We start from the raw sequence: 17,409 nt of genomic DNA, 5'->3' as shown, positions 1-17,409 counted from the left end.
AAATTCAATAAAGACAAGTGCAAAGTACTACACTTAAAAATCAAATGCACAAATACAAAATGGGGAATAACTGGCTAGGCAACAGTACTGAATCACAAATTGATTATGAGACAATAATGTGACACAGTTGCAAAAAAGTCGTTATCTTTCTGGGGTGTATTAACAGGAGTATGATATGTAAGACTCAGAAAGTAACAGTTCCACTGTACGCAGCACTGGTGAGGCCTCAGCTAGAGTGTTGTGATCAGTTTTGGGCACCATATTTTATGACATGGACAATGTGAGAAAGACTAGAGGAGAGCAAGAAAAATAACAAAAGATTTAGAAAACCTGATCTATGAGGGAAAGTGAAAAAAACTCGGCATATTTAGAACTGAGAAAAGATGACTAAGGGGGCCTTGACAACAGTCTTCAAATATATTAAGGGCTGTTACAATGAGGATGTTGATCAATTGTTCTCCATGTCCACTGAAGGTTGGAGAAGTAGTAATGGGCTTAATCTGCAGTGAGAGAAATTTAGTTTAGATATTCTGAAAAGCTTTCTAACTGTAAGGATACTTAAGCACTTGGAACAGGTTACCGAGGAAGGATGTGGCATCCCTATTATTGTAGGTTTTAAAAAACAGGTTAGACAAACATCTGTCAGTGATGATCTAGGTGTACCTGGTCCTGCCTCAGCATGGGGGGATGGACTAGATGACCTCTTGGAGTCCCTTCCAGCCCTTAAGATTCTAGTTGCAAACCCCCAGCCCTGGATTGGTGTAAACTAACTAACTGCAAAGGGAATGGTGTTGCTTCGGGAAAAGTGCTGCATTCAGTAAATGTACCATTGTCCTTCCAGATGAAGATACCCTGAGATCAGGTTTGCAAAAGCCACTGGCATCATTACATCCTTTTTTACTTTCAAATTATTGTTTGCAACAGCCATAAGCAATGGAGAATCTCTTAATTACGCATAGCAACGAGTCCTGTGGCACCTTAAAGATTAACAGATGTATTGGAGCATAAGCTTTTGTGGGTCAATACCCACTTTGTCAGATGCATGCAAACTATGTATTCACCCACGAAAGCTTATGCTCCAATACATTTGTTAGTCTTTAAGGTGCCACAGGACTCGTTGCTTTTTACAGATCCAGACTAACATGACTACCCCTCTAATACTTAATTACACATGATATTCAGGTTCACTGTAGGTAACACAAATATAGTTTTTGAATACGTTATTAAGGTACATTCTAGGGCTTAAGTTTCTGTTGGAATTTATTATAAATAAATAAAGACAAAGCATAAAAAACTCACCTCAAAACCCATTTCTCCTGCAGGGCCAGAATCACCTTTTTGTCCTCTTGGGCCCTAGCATGAAACAAAATCTTCTGTATATATAATTCAGTTATATTTAGGCAATACATAATACTAACTGTATAATATAATACATTATATGAATGTATCATGTTTAACTGCCAGCTGGCATAATCAAGTATATCTTATTTTGCTTCATCATTGTGTTTCCTTCCAAATTCTGTGACTGATATTACTCCCTGTAAGGGACCATTGTTACCAGGAGTGAAGACTTAATTGCCTCTTTTGACATAGTCTGAGATAGATTTCAGAAGGACAGCACTGGTTTCTCTTCTCTTGAACCAGAAGTAAATTCTAATCTAAACTATATTCTTCTCTTGATTAATGGAGACTTTGTTTAATTAAGACTTATTTAATTCTTCATCTGATTTGTTTTGCAGAAAAGCCTACAGTCTGCTATGGAATTAACTGAAAACAAGTACTGTATGTTTCATTTTATGGATTTAACAATGTTTACACAGGACAGTCACTGAGGTGTAAGGGACTGCAGACTGGAGCCTTTCAGGCAGTTTCAGTAAGTAACTATAGTATGAAGCAGTGTTCTTGTAAGCCAATATACTGTAAGTAAAGACACTATAACATCTAAGGGATGAATTTCTAAAGCAGTGTGTGTGAACTATATATACAAGTCCAGTTATCCATATTCTATAACAATGAGATTTGTGTGCCTAACTTTCAACTAGAGTTAGCTTCTAGACATCTAAAACTCCACCCCTTGGCCCAAGATCCATAACAGGACAAACCAAAACCCTGGATGTAGCCATCCCTGATCTATGGGGACATTCAGAATCAGACCCAGACCTGAACACTGTGGTCTGGAACTGTCTATGTTTTAAAGAAACCCCTTCAATGCTAAAGTAAACAAGATTTTTGGTGCTACACCTTTATGTGCAATATAAGCCTTCCAAGCAGCTAATTTCCCTGTACACCTTCTCAGGACATGGATTGTGCATGAGGTCTTGTTGTTCCTGTTGACTTGCTAATATTAATAAAAGCAGCCTCTTCCTCTTTTCTGGCACCGTAGCTAATTAGATATTGCTGGGAAGATTTCAATGGGGTATCCCTACATTATTCAGCAATGTCATTTAAGTACAATCAACAACTAAGAACTGCAATGAATACGCCATTAGGGATCTATCCAAGCTGAAACAGGATTGCTTTGGTTTGGGCTTGCAGCACCTCTGTAGTCTTCCTCAGCTTTACTGTCATAAACTTAAGTCTGATTTAGGAGCCAAACATCTCCACACTGTTCCCACGGAGCTCAGACTTCTGGCTTGGCAATATACCTCTCCCCCATGACTTCCATGGAACACCAGAAGCCAAAAAAATCCAGGAACATTTTGAATAATGCTGAGACAGCTTTCAATTCTAATCAAAAGACAGTTTGTAACCAATTACTGTACTAACAGATGTCTGACACGTAGGTGAAATGAATCATTTACTTTACATTAAACAAAGTAAATTAAATTGCTAAACAAATTTAACAGTTTAAGGATTTTTCTCTAAAAATATTTCCTTGCTTTTTGCAGAGAAGCCAGTGACAAGGCCTCTGAAGCTACCTTACATACAGCAACTGACTGACTGAGGAAGAAGGCAGACTGCTTGGATAAATCCTCAGAAAAAACATTTTATTTTGCAATATCCTGTGTCATTTACTTAACCCTCTTTGAAACTATACACACAAATTTCCAACCAAATCCACTTAAATGTCTGACATAACATGCAAATAGTCAGCTCCTGGACACAACTGAGACTTTTCTTACTTGCTGCCTTTCACTCATAGATGCTACAATGATCAGCAGAGTAGAAATGTAGATTGACTAGAGCAGAGTAGGTGTCTTTAGATTACATAACTGTGCTTTAGATTACATAAGTGTGTGACTTTCATATATAAACATGAAAGTCAGGCTCATGCCGACAGTATCGTGGGAAGATGAACACACAAACACTGCTACCTCGATATAACGCCACCCAATATAACACAAATTTGGATATAACCCGGTAAAGCAGTGCTCCGGGGGGTGGGGGGTGGGGGGCAAGGCTGCGCACTCCGGTGGATCAAAGCAAGTTCAATATAACACTGTTTCACCTATAATGTGGTAACATTTTTTAGCTCCCAAGGACAGCGTTATATCGAGGTAGCGGTGTACTATGATTTCGAATTTGTAAGGCTCTCAGATACCACAGATTGGAGCAAAGTATAAATTGCCTAGGCTGGTAGGAGAGAGACTAGATTAGATTAGATGAAAGACACATAATGAAGGGGATCCAAATTAATAATAATAAACATTAGAATATACAATGCTTAGTGGAGATTTTCTATAAAGTGAAATATATTTGTTTTTATAAGCTAGCTATCTACTTCAAGCAGGAAGTGATTTAGAATATGCAGATTAAAATGTATCAAAGGAAATTTACTTAAATACTTTATCTTAGGCTGTCAGACTTTTTCCACTGTTTTAGCCCAAATAATTACATAATGACCACCTGCAGGCATCCAAGTCATCCTATGGATTTATAGGCATCAGTTTAGCACTTAAAAGAATACAGTATACTGTAAATCTTAAGATTATATCAACAATGTACTTCTATGCCATTTGCTACAAGAAGTAATTTTTTCATAGGCAATAAAAATAAAATATAAAAAGTTATATGACAAGTTTTTGTTTTGCAAAATAAAATGGCAGCCCTATAGCTAGTCCCCCCAAGAAAACACACACTACTACATTATATTTATAAACTTGGGATTTGGCTTTAGAGTTGTTGATGTAACAACATTCTTGCCGTGTTTATACCTTCCAGTCCATTGTATATATTTACTACCTCTCTATATGGTCTTTTGTTATAGTATTAGCCACAGAAAAGTATGTGGGGCTTTGTAATAATAAAAATAGGAACAGTAAACCATTCAGGAAAAGAATGCCTGAGGTTTATTAAAACAGACTCTTTTTTGTTAGAGCAGTAACCTGCCAAGTATATGCGGTTCCAGAATGCCAGAATAACTAGCATAAAATTTGGCTGAAAATAAGGAAACCATCAATGTCTATATTTAAAGTTTTATTTACATACTACGTCATACAGTATGTCTGTCTCTAAGCAGTGTGAAGCCGCATAATATAATGGACCAGATTCTGCCACTGTTACTCATGTTGAGCTACCCAAAGAGAGGGCTACAGAATCTGTTCCAAAGCAGTCTTGGTGCAGTTTCCAAAAGTAGTGACAGCTGCAAACCTTGATAGAGTGGAAGTCGAGTTATCAGGGAATTAAGTACAATATATAAAAAGCCTTATCAGGAAAGTATGACGATCAACTTACTGGCTCTCCCACAGGGCCTCTGTCACCTGTGTTTCCAGGAGGTCCAGGCAAGCCCTAAGAGAAACAAAACCAATAGGAAAAAGATCTGTTTCAAATTCTGTAAAAAGCCACTTCCTTCCCACTTCTGTACACCCAGCAACTCCCTCAAAAAATCCCTCTAGAAATGTGCTTAGCCTTCTCCTATGTGATCTGTGTTATTACGTCAGCTCTTGCGATTCATGAGTGAGCTGACGCCTGCTTGTGCTTCATTTACTTGGGGGTGGCTGGTTTGCTGATTTTCCATTTAAAATCTTAATAGATTCCTGTGGTTCACACGTGACCTAACAACAGGGTTAAGGGATTGTTTGTCCCTCAAACAATATATGTGGGATTAATTGGACAAGTCTCAGCTTTACACCATAGCAACACACGCAAGTTCTGCTCAACTGTTTCACAGAACCCCATTTCCATCCATGAAGGGGAGATATAGAAGCATAATGGCAACCTTTAACACTCTGCAATAACGTCACTTGTTCCTATAGACAATATCTCTTCAGCCTAAAGGTGTTTTGCTCTATTTGTTCCTTTGGTATAAACACCAGAGTCTGTGAAGAAATGAAACACACAGCTCTCAATTATACATTATTTTTTGTCTGTTACAGATCACTCAAGTGAAAATGCCCCTCAAATTCAGTAAGGGTCCTTGGGAACAAGAAAGAAAAAACAGAAGAGATGGCAGAAAGCAAAAGGCAGCATTCACTGTGCTGCAACCGTAGGAGCAAGATACATTTCTGCCCTATTGTCTAGCCAGCTTTATTGCCTGCCTAGGGAACGAGACAAAATCTGCTTAGAGTCACTCATCAGACTTCCTTAGCTATTTCTTTGACCTGTTTGGCAGATGAACCCATCTTTTCATCCAGAGCGGTGGTGCCCAGCAGTTGTAATCTCAGAAGTGGGTATATTGTACATGGGAGTTCTGTGAGGCCATGCTCAGTTTGTCAGTCAAAATCCACTTTGGGGTTGTAATCAGAGTCATTTATGCAGATATGAACTAGAGTGAGCTAAACAAAGGCAAGTAGAGTCAAATACTCAGTGTGTTTATTGAGTCTGAACCAGAATTTAGACATAAGTGCAGCTGTATAAATGGGGGTTTCCACTGCAGTGGGGTGCTGGAATAATTTGTATAGTAGGGGTGCTGAGAGTCATTGAACCAAACTGTGAACCCTTTATATGATAGAAACCACTTCAAGCCAGGAAGTATGGCAGCACCCCCAGTTCCAGTACCTATGCACTGCAGTGGAATTAAAGACTATCACCAGGAGAAGTAAAAGGAAATATCAAGAGAATAACATCTTGAATTTATATAGCACCTTTCATCCCAATGGATCCTCAAGAACTCCATAAATAAACTGAATTACATCTACTGTATAGATAAAGGTCACCTGGCACTAAAGTGACTTCTGGTTTGAATGACCTCAGCAATACCAAGCAACAGTGTAGAACAGGAAACAATGAAGAATACCATACCTGACTGAAACTGAAGAGGCAATTTCTACTCTGGCAAAAAATGCCATGCGGTCCTTCACAACCATAAGTGGTCAGGACCTCAGTTTTACATCTCACTCGAAAAAGGATGTGGTTTACAACTATGTGAGATTCCAAATTTTTTGAACCTAACACTGGATTTAAATAGAGAGTTGCTCAGCGACTGAAGAGAGGTGGGGCAAGATATCTTCCTTGCCATTATTATCCTTCTCTTATTGAGGGATGCCATTTCTTCAGCGTGTTTTCTATATGACCTCTCTACTTGTCAGCAACCAATGTGGTCTCATACTCTCTCCAAATGAATGGTGCGAGGTGGTACACATATTACTCTGTGGAACAACTGACAGGGGGCAGCAAACTTCCCAATTCTCTGGACAAACAGGCAAAGCTATGAAGCGGCCCTGATTAAAATGGCAAACAACATTATTAGTCTTAAGTACAGCATTGCATTGGTAATATGATTGGTATTATTCTCTGGCTTTTGCTTTCCTTACTTCTTTTCTATTAGCTTGAAAAGTCACTATAGTGTGACTGGTCTGTTAAACATATTATCATAGGAAGATGTGTGATTTTCGCAGAAGGCTGAGCTTTGTTCTCTTATGGAAAAGCTTTTTTATTGGTATACAGTTCATAGGAAAGGTGTTCTAACACAGAGTTCCAGTTATGTTTATAAGATATACATTTTATCCCTGCAATGATCACAAAGCCCTGTGGTTATACCATATTGGCTGTCTCCTCTAAAAATGGCGATAAAACTATTCCAATGTGCATGGCAACTTCTAGCTGTCTCCCGCAATTACGCAATAGAATTTCTTCTACTGCAATGTTCTTTTAAGCTACATCCTATAGACAGTATCTCACCTGAAAGATTACATTTCTAATAATAGATAGGATTACTGCCAGATATTCCTAGGTTTCATTCTCATATCTGCCACTGTTTGATCTTGAGCATGTCACTCTACCATCTGTGCCTTAGTTTACCCATTTGTAAAACTCAGATATAATGCCACAGAGGAATTCTGATGCTTTGTAAATTGATGTTACTAATATGCCTTAAGATCCTCAGATGAAAGGTTCTATACAAAGTAAATGCAAACCATTATTCTCAGACCTCAATGACTGGTATAAAGAAAATAATTTCCCTTGCATTTGAGTGTGAAGCAAGATTTTGTTTTGTTTTTTTGTAATAGGGCTATAAGATTTCAGTACTTACTGGTACTCCTGAATCACCCCTTTCTCCAGGGTTTCCAGCCTTGCCCTGGTCAAATAAAATTATTAAAAGAGAATGCTGATGTCAGATAAATTCCAAATCAATGTCAGGCAAAAATTCCTAGCATAGGTATTAGTGCCTAATGCCCAAAACATCTCCAATACTTACAATAAGTCCATGAACACCTTTTTTCCCTGGATCACCTCTTTCTCCCTGACAAATAACCAATGATGAATGAGTTCAGTACGAATTTACTAGATTTGCCACACAGAAAACTACACATGTGGAAAAAGAGAACTACCACAGGACAAATTGTGCCATCATTTATGCCAGTATAAATGTAGAGTAACTTCACTTAAATTGATGCATCTACTATGAATTAACTCCAGTGTGAATGAGACCAGAATTCAGATCTACATGTCTACTATAGACATAAAAATAAGAACCTCAATGAAACAGAAAATTGTGAGTCCCTCATTGGATTAATAGCAAACTCAAAACTATTTCATAGTGCCCTTTACTTTTTTCCCCTCTTTTCTTTTCCATCAGTCAACACCCACCATATGCTGTATAAGCGCCCTCGGCAGTACTGAACAAAACAAATAAATAATTACCTTAATACCTTGTGTCCCTTGCTCTCCTGGAGGACCATCTAGACCCCTTGGCCCCTGGAAATTAAACAAGTGATTTCTGGTTTTAATTATAAACTATTGACAGTGCCTACTGTAGAGATTTAACAGAAAGATACCACATCGGCTTTACAGTTGAATGGAAAGCTACCCATTCTCTTAGCATGGAGCTCTGAAATTCCACATGATGAAAAGCACTTTTTATTTTGTTAAATGTGAAATAAAGCATCAACTATTATAAAATCAGTTTCCAGCTTGCTGTAATATGAGTCTAAAAAGAATGTCTTTACTGTTTAATATTTAAACAAGATGTTTAACCTGCTTGAAGGCAAACTTTATTTCTATGCTCCCAGTTTTATGTGCAAACAAAACCTGCATTTGCAAGTATAACTGATTATTTGGATGCTCACATTTGGTCATGTTATCAGCTGAATGTGCAAAAATTGGTCTGGGACTGAACATCTGGCCTTTAAAATTTAGATAGTACAGTTCTTCTGATGTTAAACCAATATAAAGCCAAATAAAAAGGGTAAACTATTTTTCAGCAGGGGCTTCCATATTGCTAGATTAACTAAAGTTTGCTGCCAAGCCTTTCCCCATTGCCTCCCCCGGCAGAGCTTCTCACTGACATGTGCAGCTACATGCTGCAGTGTGAATGCAGCCTGTTTTTCACTGTGGTTTGTTGCTCTACATACCATTCATGTTGCTGCAAGTCGTGTCTCATTAGGTGCTTCCCACAGTTGATGATTTTCTGAGCTAAATTATGTATGACTATTTTCACATGCAGATTTATCTAACCAGTTCTGAACATTCCTAGGTGTTGTGTTTTTAGGAGGATTTTAAAGATTATTCATTGTTTTTGTTAAAAGATATACTATTATTATTAAATCAACAAATACATACCCAAATTGTAACATTTTATTTCCTCAACCTTTTAAATCGTGTCTAAAAAGTAACATTTTAGAAGACCAAATCCATTGTTATTAATGAAGTAGGAATGCAAACACCCTATTTTCATAGGATTATAGCAATTCTCTTTGGTGGGACTTGAAGATCTTTTGCTGAAGTTTTAGGTTAATTTCTTAATCCTGCAACCCTAACTCAGACAAATTGTCCACTTAAATAGGAGTTTATTTGAGTTAGACCAGCAGAATCAGACCTATAATGTACCAGATTTAGAAAGTCCATCACAATCTCATGGTTTTAAGTGTAGAATAACTATACAGGAACATCTAATGTTAGCACAGGCACTTAGGGCTAATATTGACACTTTTAGATGAAAAGTGGATATGTGTACATGTTTCAACTCAGTTTCACATATTTGATCAAGTGTAAAAGTCTGGGATAAGTTATTCTGTATATCTCATCCTAAAGAAAAGAAAACATTGATGTGGCATTTCCAGTTAGAAGCAGCTTCAAAATAAGGTTTATTATTACACCAATTCCTAACTTTTAGCAGAGATTATACATTTTATATGTAGTATTTCACAAATGGTTCATATGTATTGTACTAGCAAAACAGAAGCAAATTACAACAGATTTATTTTGAAGGAGGAAACCATAATTGAAGGGAGAAGAACATTATAGGCAAGATATTAACTTTCTCTAATGAAAAAGTAGTATATTCCTAGTACTATATAAAGTATATTTCAAATATCTGGGAAATAAATATAAAATAACACTTTTTTTCTAAATATCTTATGTAACATTGTATAAGCTGTAATAATAATGAAAGAAAAAATTAAAACATATACATACTTTTATGATGCAAAACAAGTTTACTAAACTTAACGTTCTGTATAGGACCCTAGTGTTAGGACATATATGTAAGCCTCTTAAGTATTTATCTTTATCCAACAAAAGTTAAAAATTCTCCAACCTTATAATATTTGTAAATTAAAGTATATGAACATTTTCATTTTCATCAAAAAACTATATATTGAAATGTCTTTTTTAAAAGAAGGAAATGATGTAATAGATATTTAACTATATGAAGGACTATTTTTGTTTCTAGTTCCTGTTACAAAAAAGTATTTGACAGAAAAGGATTCAAGAATTTTGGCAAAAGAGACCGTTAAGAATTTGTTTTAAGTGTTCTCTAAGTAAGATGATACCCTACTTTTCATCTCATAAAAGACCCAGTTCTGTAAGGCATCAAGTGCCTCCTTGTTCAAAGCATTAAATTAAATCTAAAATGATGAGTGCTCAGGTCTACAAGAATAAGTAATTAACTAGCTTTCTATGAGGAAGAGTCACATAGATCATGTATCAAACCATCACATTATTTTACAGCTTAATTGCTCTCTTTGAAACTGTTTAACTCAATGGAAAAACTTTCATTGACTCAAATGGACTTTGGATCAGTTCACTGTGCACAAGGAAAAAAATACCAGTTTTCACATTTTGCTGATAAAATAGGGAAAATGCAAATAGTCTAAACTGAGTTTTATGGTGCAGGAATATGATGATATTAGGTGTCATGTATAGCTTTGTTTTTCCTCTCCTAAAATTATACACTAGGAATTGTAATATTATTTCACTGGTATTAGAAGGCATTGAAAGAATGCTGATAAAGAAAACGTTTAGTCTGCAAAACACAGAAACACAGTCCATCAGCAGGGATGAAGGTTTGCATTAATATATTTCTGTAAGCAGAGATGGGTATAGTAAACAAGCAATAATTTTGGTTCTGATCCTGCTTCCAATTGAAGTCAATGGCAAAACTCAAAGTTACTCCAATGGGAGCAGAACTGGAACTTGGATATATTTCTTACTAGAAGCACGTCTTGCGTGTCATATTTCAGTTAAAATGCCTTGAATCGATATTGATGATCAATATTCTATAACCTGGCAGAGAATTCAAAAGAAGCAACTGGAGGCAATTTAGAAACTACATTCCTATTAAGTCATGTGCTGATCATTTATTTAGGTAAAATATAATAACAATTCTACTTACTCTTCGTCCTTTAGATCCCTGTGGTCCTGGAGGTCCTCTTGCCCCTGAAGGACCCTAAGTATTACATGAACTCATTATTTAATATCCTGTACAGAAATACCTCCAGAAGTGACAAGAGATCTATATTATAGACTACATATAAATTCTCATAGTAGTTCACTATAGGTGAAAAAAATCATGCAGTCTCTCTTTCTAAAAGCTCAGAATCAACCAAATTACTTCAGTACAACTTGCCCAATAAAATATGTTTAGTACTGGCTTTGGGCTGGGTAAGAAATAATGTGGACTGTGCCTTTCTCCAGTGGCTATTCACATAAATGATAAGAACCTACTACTGCTACCAGGTCCTTTGGTTCAAATGGTAGAAACTTATGTTTTAGGGTGCTACAAGACTCATTTGCTATCCCTGCTGGTGACCCATGGTGGAGAGTATAACACAAGCAAATCAGGAAGATTCCATTTGTTTTTGATTAATAGTAAATACATCATCCTTACAATTAATGGATTTTAATTAAATATCAGCAAAATAAAAATTAAAATGGCTACAGTTTAAATCAGTCTTGAAAAATTCTACTTGTCTACTTGCTCTGGGTAAGTAAAAAATATAGGCAAAGGGCAGGTGAACAGTATTTGTGCCCGGGCTGGTATATTTTCATGACAGTTCTGCAAATAGCCTTAACAGTAACAGAACAAAAGAGTGATTTTTAAACAGACTGCATTTTATGTTAAATCAAAATCTTGATCTATACTTACAGGCAGTCCTTGTGGCCCTAAAGGCCCAAAGCCCCCTGGAGGTCCTGAATAGCCCTAAAATAGAAAAGGGATTGAATAATTCTGATCTTAACTTGCTGAACTCAAAATTGCACTTTTGGCAGGTAATGGCATTTAAAATAATCCCCTCAAAAGCTGATTATATCATCTTCAGAGTATTTGAAAGAAGCAATCCACTCTCCAAGGTCACAAGATATGAATGTGCACCAACTCAAAAGAGCTTTTATGAACAAAACCAGATTTTCAAATTTCTAAAACAGGCAAAAGATTTCCATCCCATCCCAAAGATAATCCAGTCTGGCAACTCTGCTTTGGTAACTGCCTAGGATACAACAAAATTATAGTTCTCCTGGATACATGTTGCCAGAGCCTAAAACAGAAAAACTTGACAGTGCAACAGTCCAGAACTGGATACATACATTTCAAAGAAGTCATTAAAATTTGGGATGTGTCCCAAACCCAAAGAAATTGCTTACCATCCATTATCCTCCAACCAGGACTGTGCGTAATGGTGTGAACAGGTGGTCACGGTAGACAAGTGTCAGTGGTATTTTGTGGGAACAGGACTGGCAAGGAAAAATTATTTTGCAGACCCACTCAAGATTGCAAACTCCAGCTCTGGTCCACAATGTCATGGCATGTTACATTTACTGCAAATACTTACCACCTGGCATAGCAGTTTCTACCATGACTTTAGTTGAACTACTCACAGTAGTATGCACTATGGCTGATAGTAAAGTGTTAACAGGATTGTATCCTATACTAATAAATCCTCGTTTATTCAGTTCCTGGCTGAGATCTGTTCCTGAGTGTAAAGTGGCAGATAGAAGGTGAACCCAGTCAAGGCAGATTTAATGTTGGTAGGAAGCGGGAAGTGCGTCATAGAATATCATCTCATTTCTGCAGACTGCTGAACTGATCTGGAGCCTAGGGGTCCATTTGGTCTCTTCTCTGCTAATACACACCTAAAGAGCAACTGCTTCAAAAAAATGTCCCTTCTATTTGCAGCTGGCCAGAAAACACATCACACCCTATCAGTCTCAGGCCTAGTGATCTGTGCGTTTGCGATCTCCAGCTTGACTACTGCAATTTACTATATCTAGTAATGAAGCCATACACCCTGAAAAACCTTCAACTGGTACCAGATACATCACCCTACTAGGACAATGATTACGAAATACATCAGCCCACCCACACATCACCCCAGGGCTCTACTCTGTGCACTGGTTTCCTTATTGAATAAAAAGAGCTAGCTTCAAGGCCCCTGGTCTTGCTATTCAAGTCCATCCCTGGAACTGAACCAAGCTGCCCGAGAGACTGCCTCTCCCTACTGCTCATGACCTCCCACAGCAGCTCTCATTAAATATAACAATGCTGCTCTGAGCAACAAGAGTTTGGTCTCGTTAGAACAAGAACATTAAAAGGAGAGAGGGAAATGTCATGTAACAATGTAACCACCAGTAGACTCAGTATAGGTCTCCAACTCCAGGAGAGGATCCCAAGTGGAAATAGGTGCCTCTCTCGGGGTGTGACTTGTTGCACACTTCTTTCATCAGCATGTTGTACATCCCCATGTAAGCTCCCTAGCACTGGTACAAATAGCAGGGTAGATGGTGAGGCACAGCTCAGGGGAGTGAAGATATGCCAGATGGGGGTGAGTATGAAAACAAGTACAGCCCCTAATGGCTCTCTTTTCGCCCAAGCCATGCCTCACTGCCTACACTCCTATTTTTAGCAGTGTAGCATCCCACTGCCTCCCTGCTGCTGGAGCTTTTCTCCACTTTGGCAGCCAGAAAAAGGCTCCAGTAGCTCCCTGTTGCAGGGAAAGACTCTGGCAGTGGGGAAAGGCTCTGGCTGCGGGGAGCTGCTGGAAGCTTTCAGCGTTGCCTCCCCTCTGCCAGAGCCTTTCACTGACATATGTAGCTACATACTACAATGTGGATGCAGTGTGTTTTTCACTGAGGAAGGTAGCTACATGTACACTACAAACCGCTGCCAGTTATGTGTGTAGTGTAATCATAGCCTCCAAGTCCCCCAAATACCCTCTCTCCTTGGCATTTCTTGTTGGTTAGCGAAGGCAGCTCCCTGCTCAGCTTGCTGACTTCTGTGAATTCCCTTTTCAGGTGCCTAATTCTCCCCACACATTGTACAGAAAGCCTGGACATCTACTTTAGGGCTGTGAATTCTACAAGGCATCAGAGCATCTAAAAGTCAGGCATTGCAACACCTGTGAATCCAGCCCTAAGTCTTAGAAAGAAGTTTCTCACCAAACATAATCCGTAGACTATGAAGTTTACTTTTCCTTCTTTTTTGTCATGCCTGCTAATTCACTGGGCTTCAATCCTGCACATAAATCTGATGAGAGCCATTTTTAAAAAAGTGGGTAATTCATATTCACCGCATGCTGCTTCAGTTTGCAAAGTACTTAGCAAGCTACTAAATGGAAACTTTCCTAGAAATAATATATTGCAAATGCGTTATTTTTCCATAAGGTTTTTTGCTATTGGCATGGCCAAAATGAATTAGGTTTTTGGGAAGGAACAGTTCCTTTGCAAGTAAAATAAAGCTGACTTGTACCTTATTTACTGCTTACCGTGACACCTTTCTCTCCAGGAGGGCCCACTGGCCCTGGACTGCCTCGCTCTCCCTTTAACAAACAATTTAAAAAAAGAAAAGAAACAAATTTATGGTGTGTTATTTCACTGGCACAGTTCTCTTTCCCCAGTGAGGATTTCGTACTGTGGCCCGGAGTCCCTGTAACACAGGAGCTGCAGGTAGAGGAGGGCAGAAGTAGAGACCAGGCTTCTGTGGGGCTATTTCAAAGCACAGGCACATGCTCCTTACTGCTACTACTTCTATTGTTTTGGATTTAGCATCAAGTAGGAAGGGGAGGGTTTAAACTTCTGAGCCTGCTGCTCATGGTGGATATTAGGTAGGTAAAAAGTTCAGAGCCTGCAAGTTGGTTTCATGAACCTGAAGGGTTGTGTGTGTGATCCTCTGAAATAAGGAGAGTGATTCTGAGCTCTAGAGAAAGAAAAGGAGTTCTCAGCCTATAGGGGGTGACATGTGCGTTCACAGGCATGCACATGTGAGGTGTTTCTGACCATGTGGGGGTTTGGCTGGAGGAAGAGGAGGAGGCTTAGGAACTTTCTGAGCTCAGAGGATGACGTGTGGGCGGGTTTGAGTTCAGATGGAAATGAAGTCAACTGATGAATGGGGAAGTAGGTGAACAGGTGTACTAAAGTGGGACAAGTCAGTAGTGGGGAGATAGAAGGGGAGAGGTTGACATTAGGAGACAATAGCGAAGGGGCAATAGAGGAATAAATATGGTTTTCTCCCACTGTACCCTTTACTATAAAGTGTCCCATTTCCTCAAAGTGAAGTGGGAGAGGGCACCTCTCCCCACCCCACTTCTCCACCAACCTCTATTTCCCCAGCACAACACCTTCCTGTGACCCCTCAAATGCATCCACAGTGTCCCAGTTTTTCATTTTGAAAATAAAATCAAACTACAAGTTACTCTTTCCCTTCCATTCTACTAGAAGGCTTACAGGAAAGAGATTCAGAAAGTGAACTGGGCTATGCAAACCACCAGCAGCAGGGACGTGCCTTGCATGGGGGTGTGTCACATTCATAGCTACCTACATTCTTTATGCATCCATGAGTTATCTATAACGATAACAAATAAACAAGAGAAAAAAAAACCTTCACATTTCCCTCATTTTTTAATAACATGTACATATGGGCAAGTCAAGCCCCCACCTCAGCATCAACTGCCACTGCCATTTCTCTAGCTCCCTGGCTAGAGGAGGAGGAGGGTTTTCCTCACCTCTTATATCCTCACTCCTCTTCTGTCCTAACAACAGCCAGCCCAGCTACTAGGTCTGGCTGAGGATTAATATTGGCTGCTAAAATACAGCTCTTAAAAATAACAAAAGATTCCTTTATGTTACAGAGAGGCACCTGGTACATCACATTACAGCACACCATTAATCATGAAGACACAAGTATCCAGTGTAGTCATGGAAACTGCCACTCTGTCATAAGCAGTTTGCTTCTATTTGCTGGCAGATTTGCTACATTTCTTCTCCTATTTTAAACAGGGCAGCCCAGAGGATTCAGTGGGCCTGGGGTCTTTGGCGGCGTGGGGTCCCCGCCACCGAATTGCTGCCGAAGACCCGGCACTTCGGCAGCGGGTCCCAGGGCGGAAGGATCCCCCGCCGCGGGTCTTCGGGGTACTTTGGCGGCGGGTCCCAAGGTGGAAGGACCCCCCTCTGTGGGTCTTCAGCGCACTTCGGCGGTGGGTCCTGGAATGGAAGGACCCCCCGCCGCCAAAGTGCCACCGAAGACCTGGAGTGGAAGAAGCTCCAGGGGCCTCAAAAAACTCTCGTGGGAGCCCCTGTGGGGCCCGGGGCAAATTGCCCCACTTGCCCCGCCCTCTGAGTGGCCCTGATTTTAATCCAGCAACTGAAGTAACTTTGTATGTGCATGAAGAGCAAACAAAATGACAAGATCTCCTTCAATACTGTATTCTAGGCATGCAGTTATGATTAAAGCCTTATCAGATTTAAGATTTGTCAACCAGTGCTTTCATTTCATGTATTTCCTTTTCCTTGTAATATAAACCAATAGTAAAAATATCACCATATTTTCATGGAAGTTATAACAAATTCACAGGGTAAGATTTTGTCAATAGCATACTTTTGAATTCCAGCCACCAAAGTAGGTGAACTAATTCAACCCTGCAGGAGTTGAATGGTGCTAGATCATTCTGACAAATAATTATGTGTTTATTGTAATTGAAACTGACGTTCAGTTAGGTAATAGCTTCCTGTTTTTATCTTTTTGTTAAAGTACAACTTGTCTAATAGTCTTAAACTTACATTATGCTAATAATACTAACACTGCCAAAGATTACATTCACAAACACATCTGGGTGCCACATAGGAGAGGAAACTGTAACTATGTTCATTTATTGACTTAGCTTCATTTAAAAACTGGCACAGAAATGGTACTAATGCTTATTGCCAAAAAATAGTGTTCTGCTTTTATCTCTCTCTCCACAGTGAAGTGAAAAATGGCCACCCAATTGAAACAAATACTGGTCATGTCACATTCTCAGACTGAACTCAACGAAATGCATAGGAAGGCACGAACAATATCTCTGCCCACTCCAGTAAATTCACAAGCTCCAATTTCACTATAAATAAAGTCAAACGCATCACGTGCTGGTCACTGGTATTGGATTTGTGCTGCATTTGATTATATCTCTAAGTGTTAAAATGCACACTGACATATTAATTATGTCACCATGATCACTAAATAATCCATCATCAACGTATGGTTTCTATAAGCGATTTATACTACTGTTCAGACTGAGGTGTTTGAAGTTACCTTTTCACCAGGTATTCCAGCAGGTCCAATTTCTCCAGGTAAACCAATGGGTCCCTACGTGAAAAAACAAACGGATTTTATTTGTATGATGCCTGTGCTGCTTCATGTTTTTGCATCTGCCAACAAACAAAGGGCAGATTGTGGAGCCCTTTTTCAGCCTGGTGAGCCACCTATTCACAAGAGTAGACCCAGTGGTTTGGAAAGGACTGTTTGTGTGAGTCAGAGTTCATCCATGTGAGTAAGTGTTGTAC

The 17,409-nt window shown here is 39.0% G+C and overlaps 2 protein-coding genes across 4 annotated transcripts in view; one reads left to right on the top strand and one right to left on the bottom strand.

The window, feature by feature from the left end:
• COL24A1 (collagen type XXIV alpha 1 chain) overlaps positions 1-17,409 on the bottom strand; it is a 249,765-nt gene that overhangs the window by 72,106 nt on the left and 160,250 nt on the right. For all 3 annotated transcript variants that reach the window (XM_050962090.1, XM_050962091.1, XM_050962092.1), the window contains exons 25-33: positions 17,159-17,212; positions 14,358-14,411; positions 11,747-11,800; positions 10,994-11,047; positions 8,023-8,076; positions 7,577-7,621; positions 7,412-7,456; positions 4,675-4,728; positions 1,300-1,353 (exon numbers count right to left, since the gene is read on the bottom strand). In XM_050962090.1, coding sequence (XP_050818047.1) covers positions 1,300-1,353; positions 4,675-4,728; positions 7,412-7,456; positions 7,577-7,621; positions 8,023-8,076; positions 10,994-11,047; positions 11,747-11,800; positions 14,358-14,411; positions 17,159-17,212 — 468 coding nt within the window. The remainder of the gene's footprint in view (positions 1-1,299; positions 1,354-4,674; positions 4,729-7,411; positions 7,457-7,576; positions 7,622-8,022; positions 8,077-10,993; positions 11,048-11,746; positions 11,801-14,357; positions 14,412-17,158; positions 17,213-17,409) is intronic.
• The window catches only part of LOC127055317 (uncharacterized), a 210,018-nt gene that overhangs the window by 169,139 nt on the left and 23,470 nt on the right, over positions 1-17,409 (top strand). The window lies entirely within an intron of this gene.

Source organism: Gopherus flavomarginatus, chromosome 7 (assembly GCF_025201925.1).
Source record: "Gopherus flavomarginatus isolate rGopFla2 chromosome 7, rGopFla2.mat.asm, whole genome shotgun sequence".
Lineage (NCBI taxonomy): Eukaryota > Metazoa > Chordata > Testudines > Testudinidae > Gopherus > Gopherus flavomarginatus.
The sequence above is the reverse complement of the archived record's forward strand: the minus strand, read 5'-3'. Positions and strand labels throughout refer to the sequence as shown.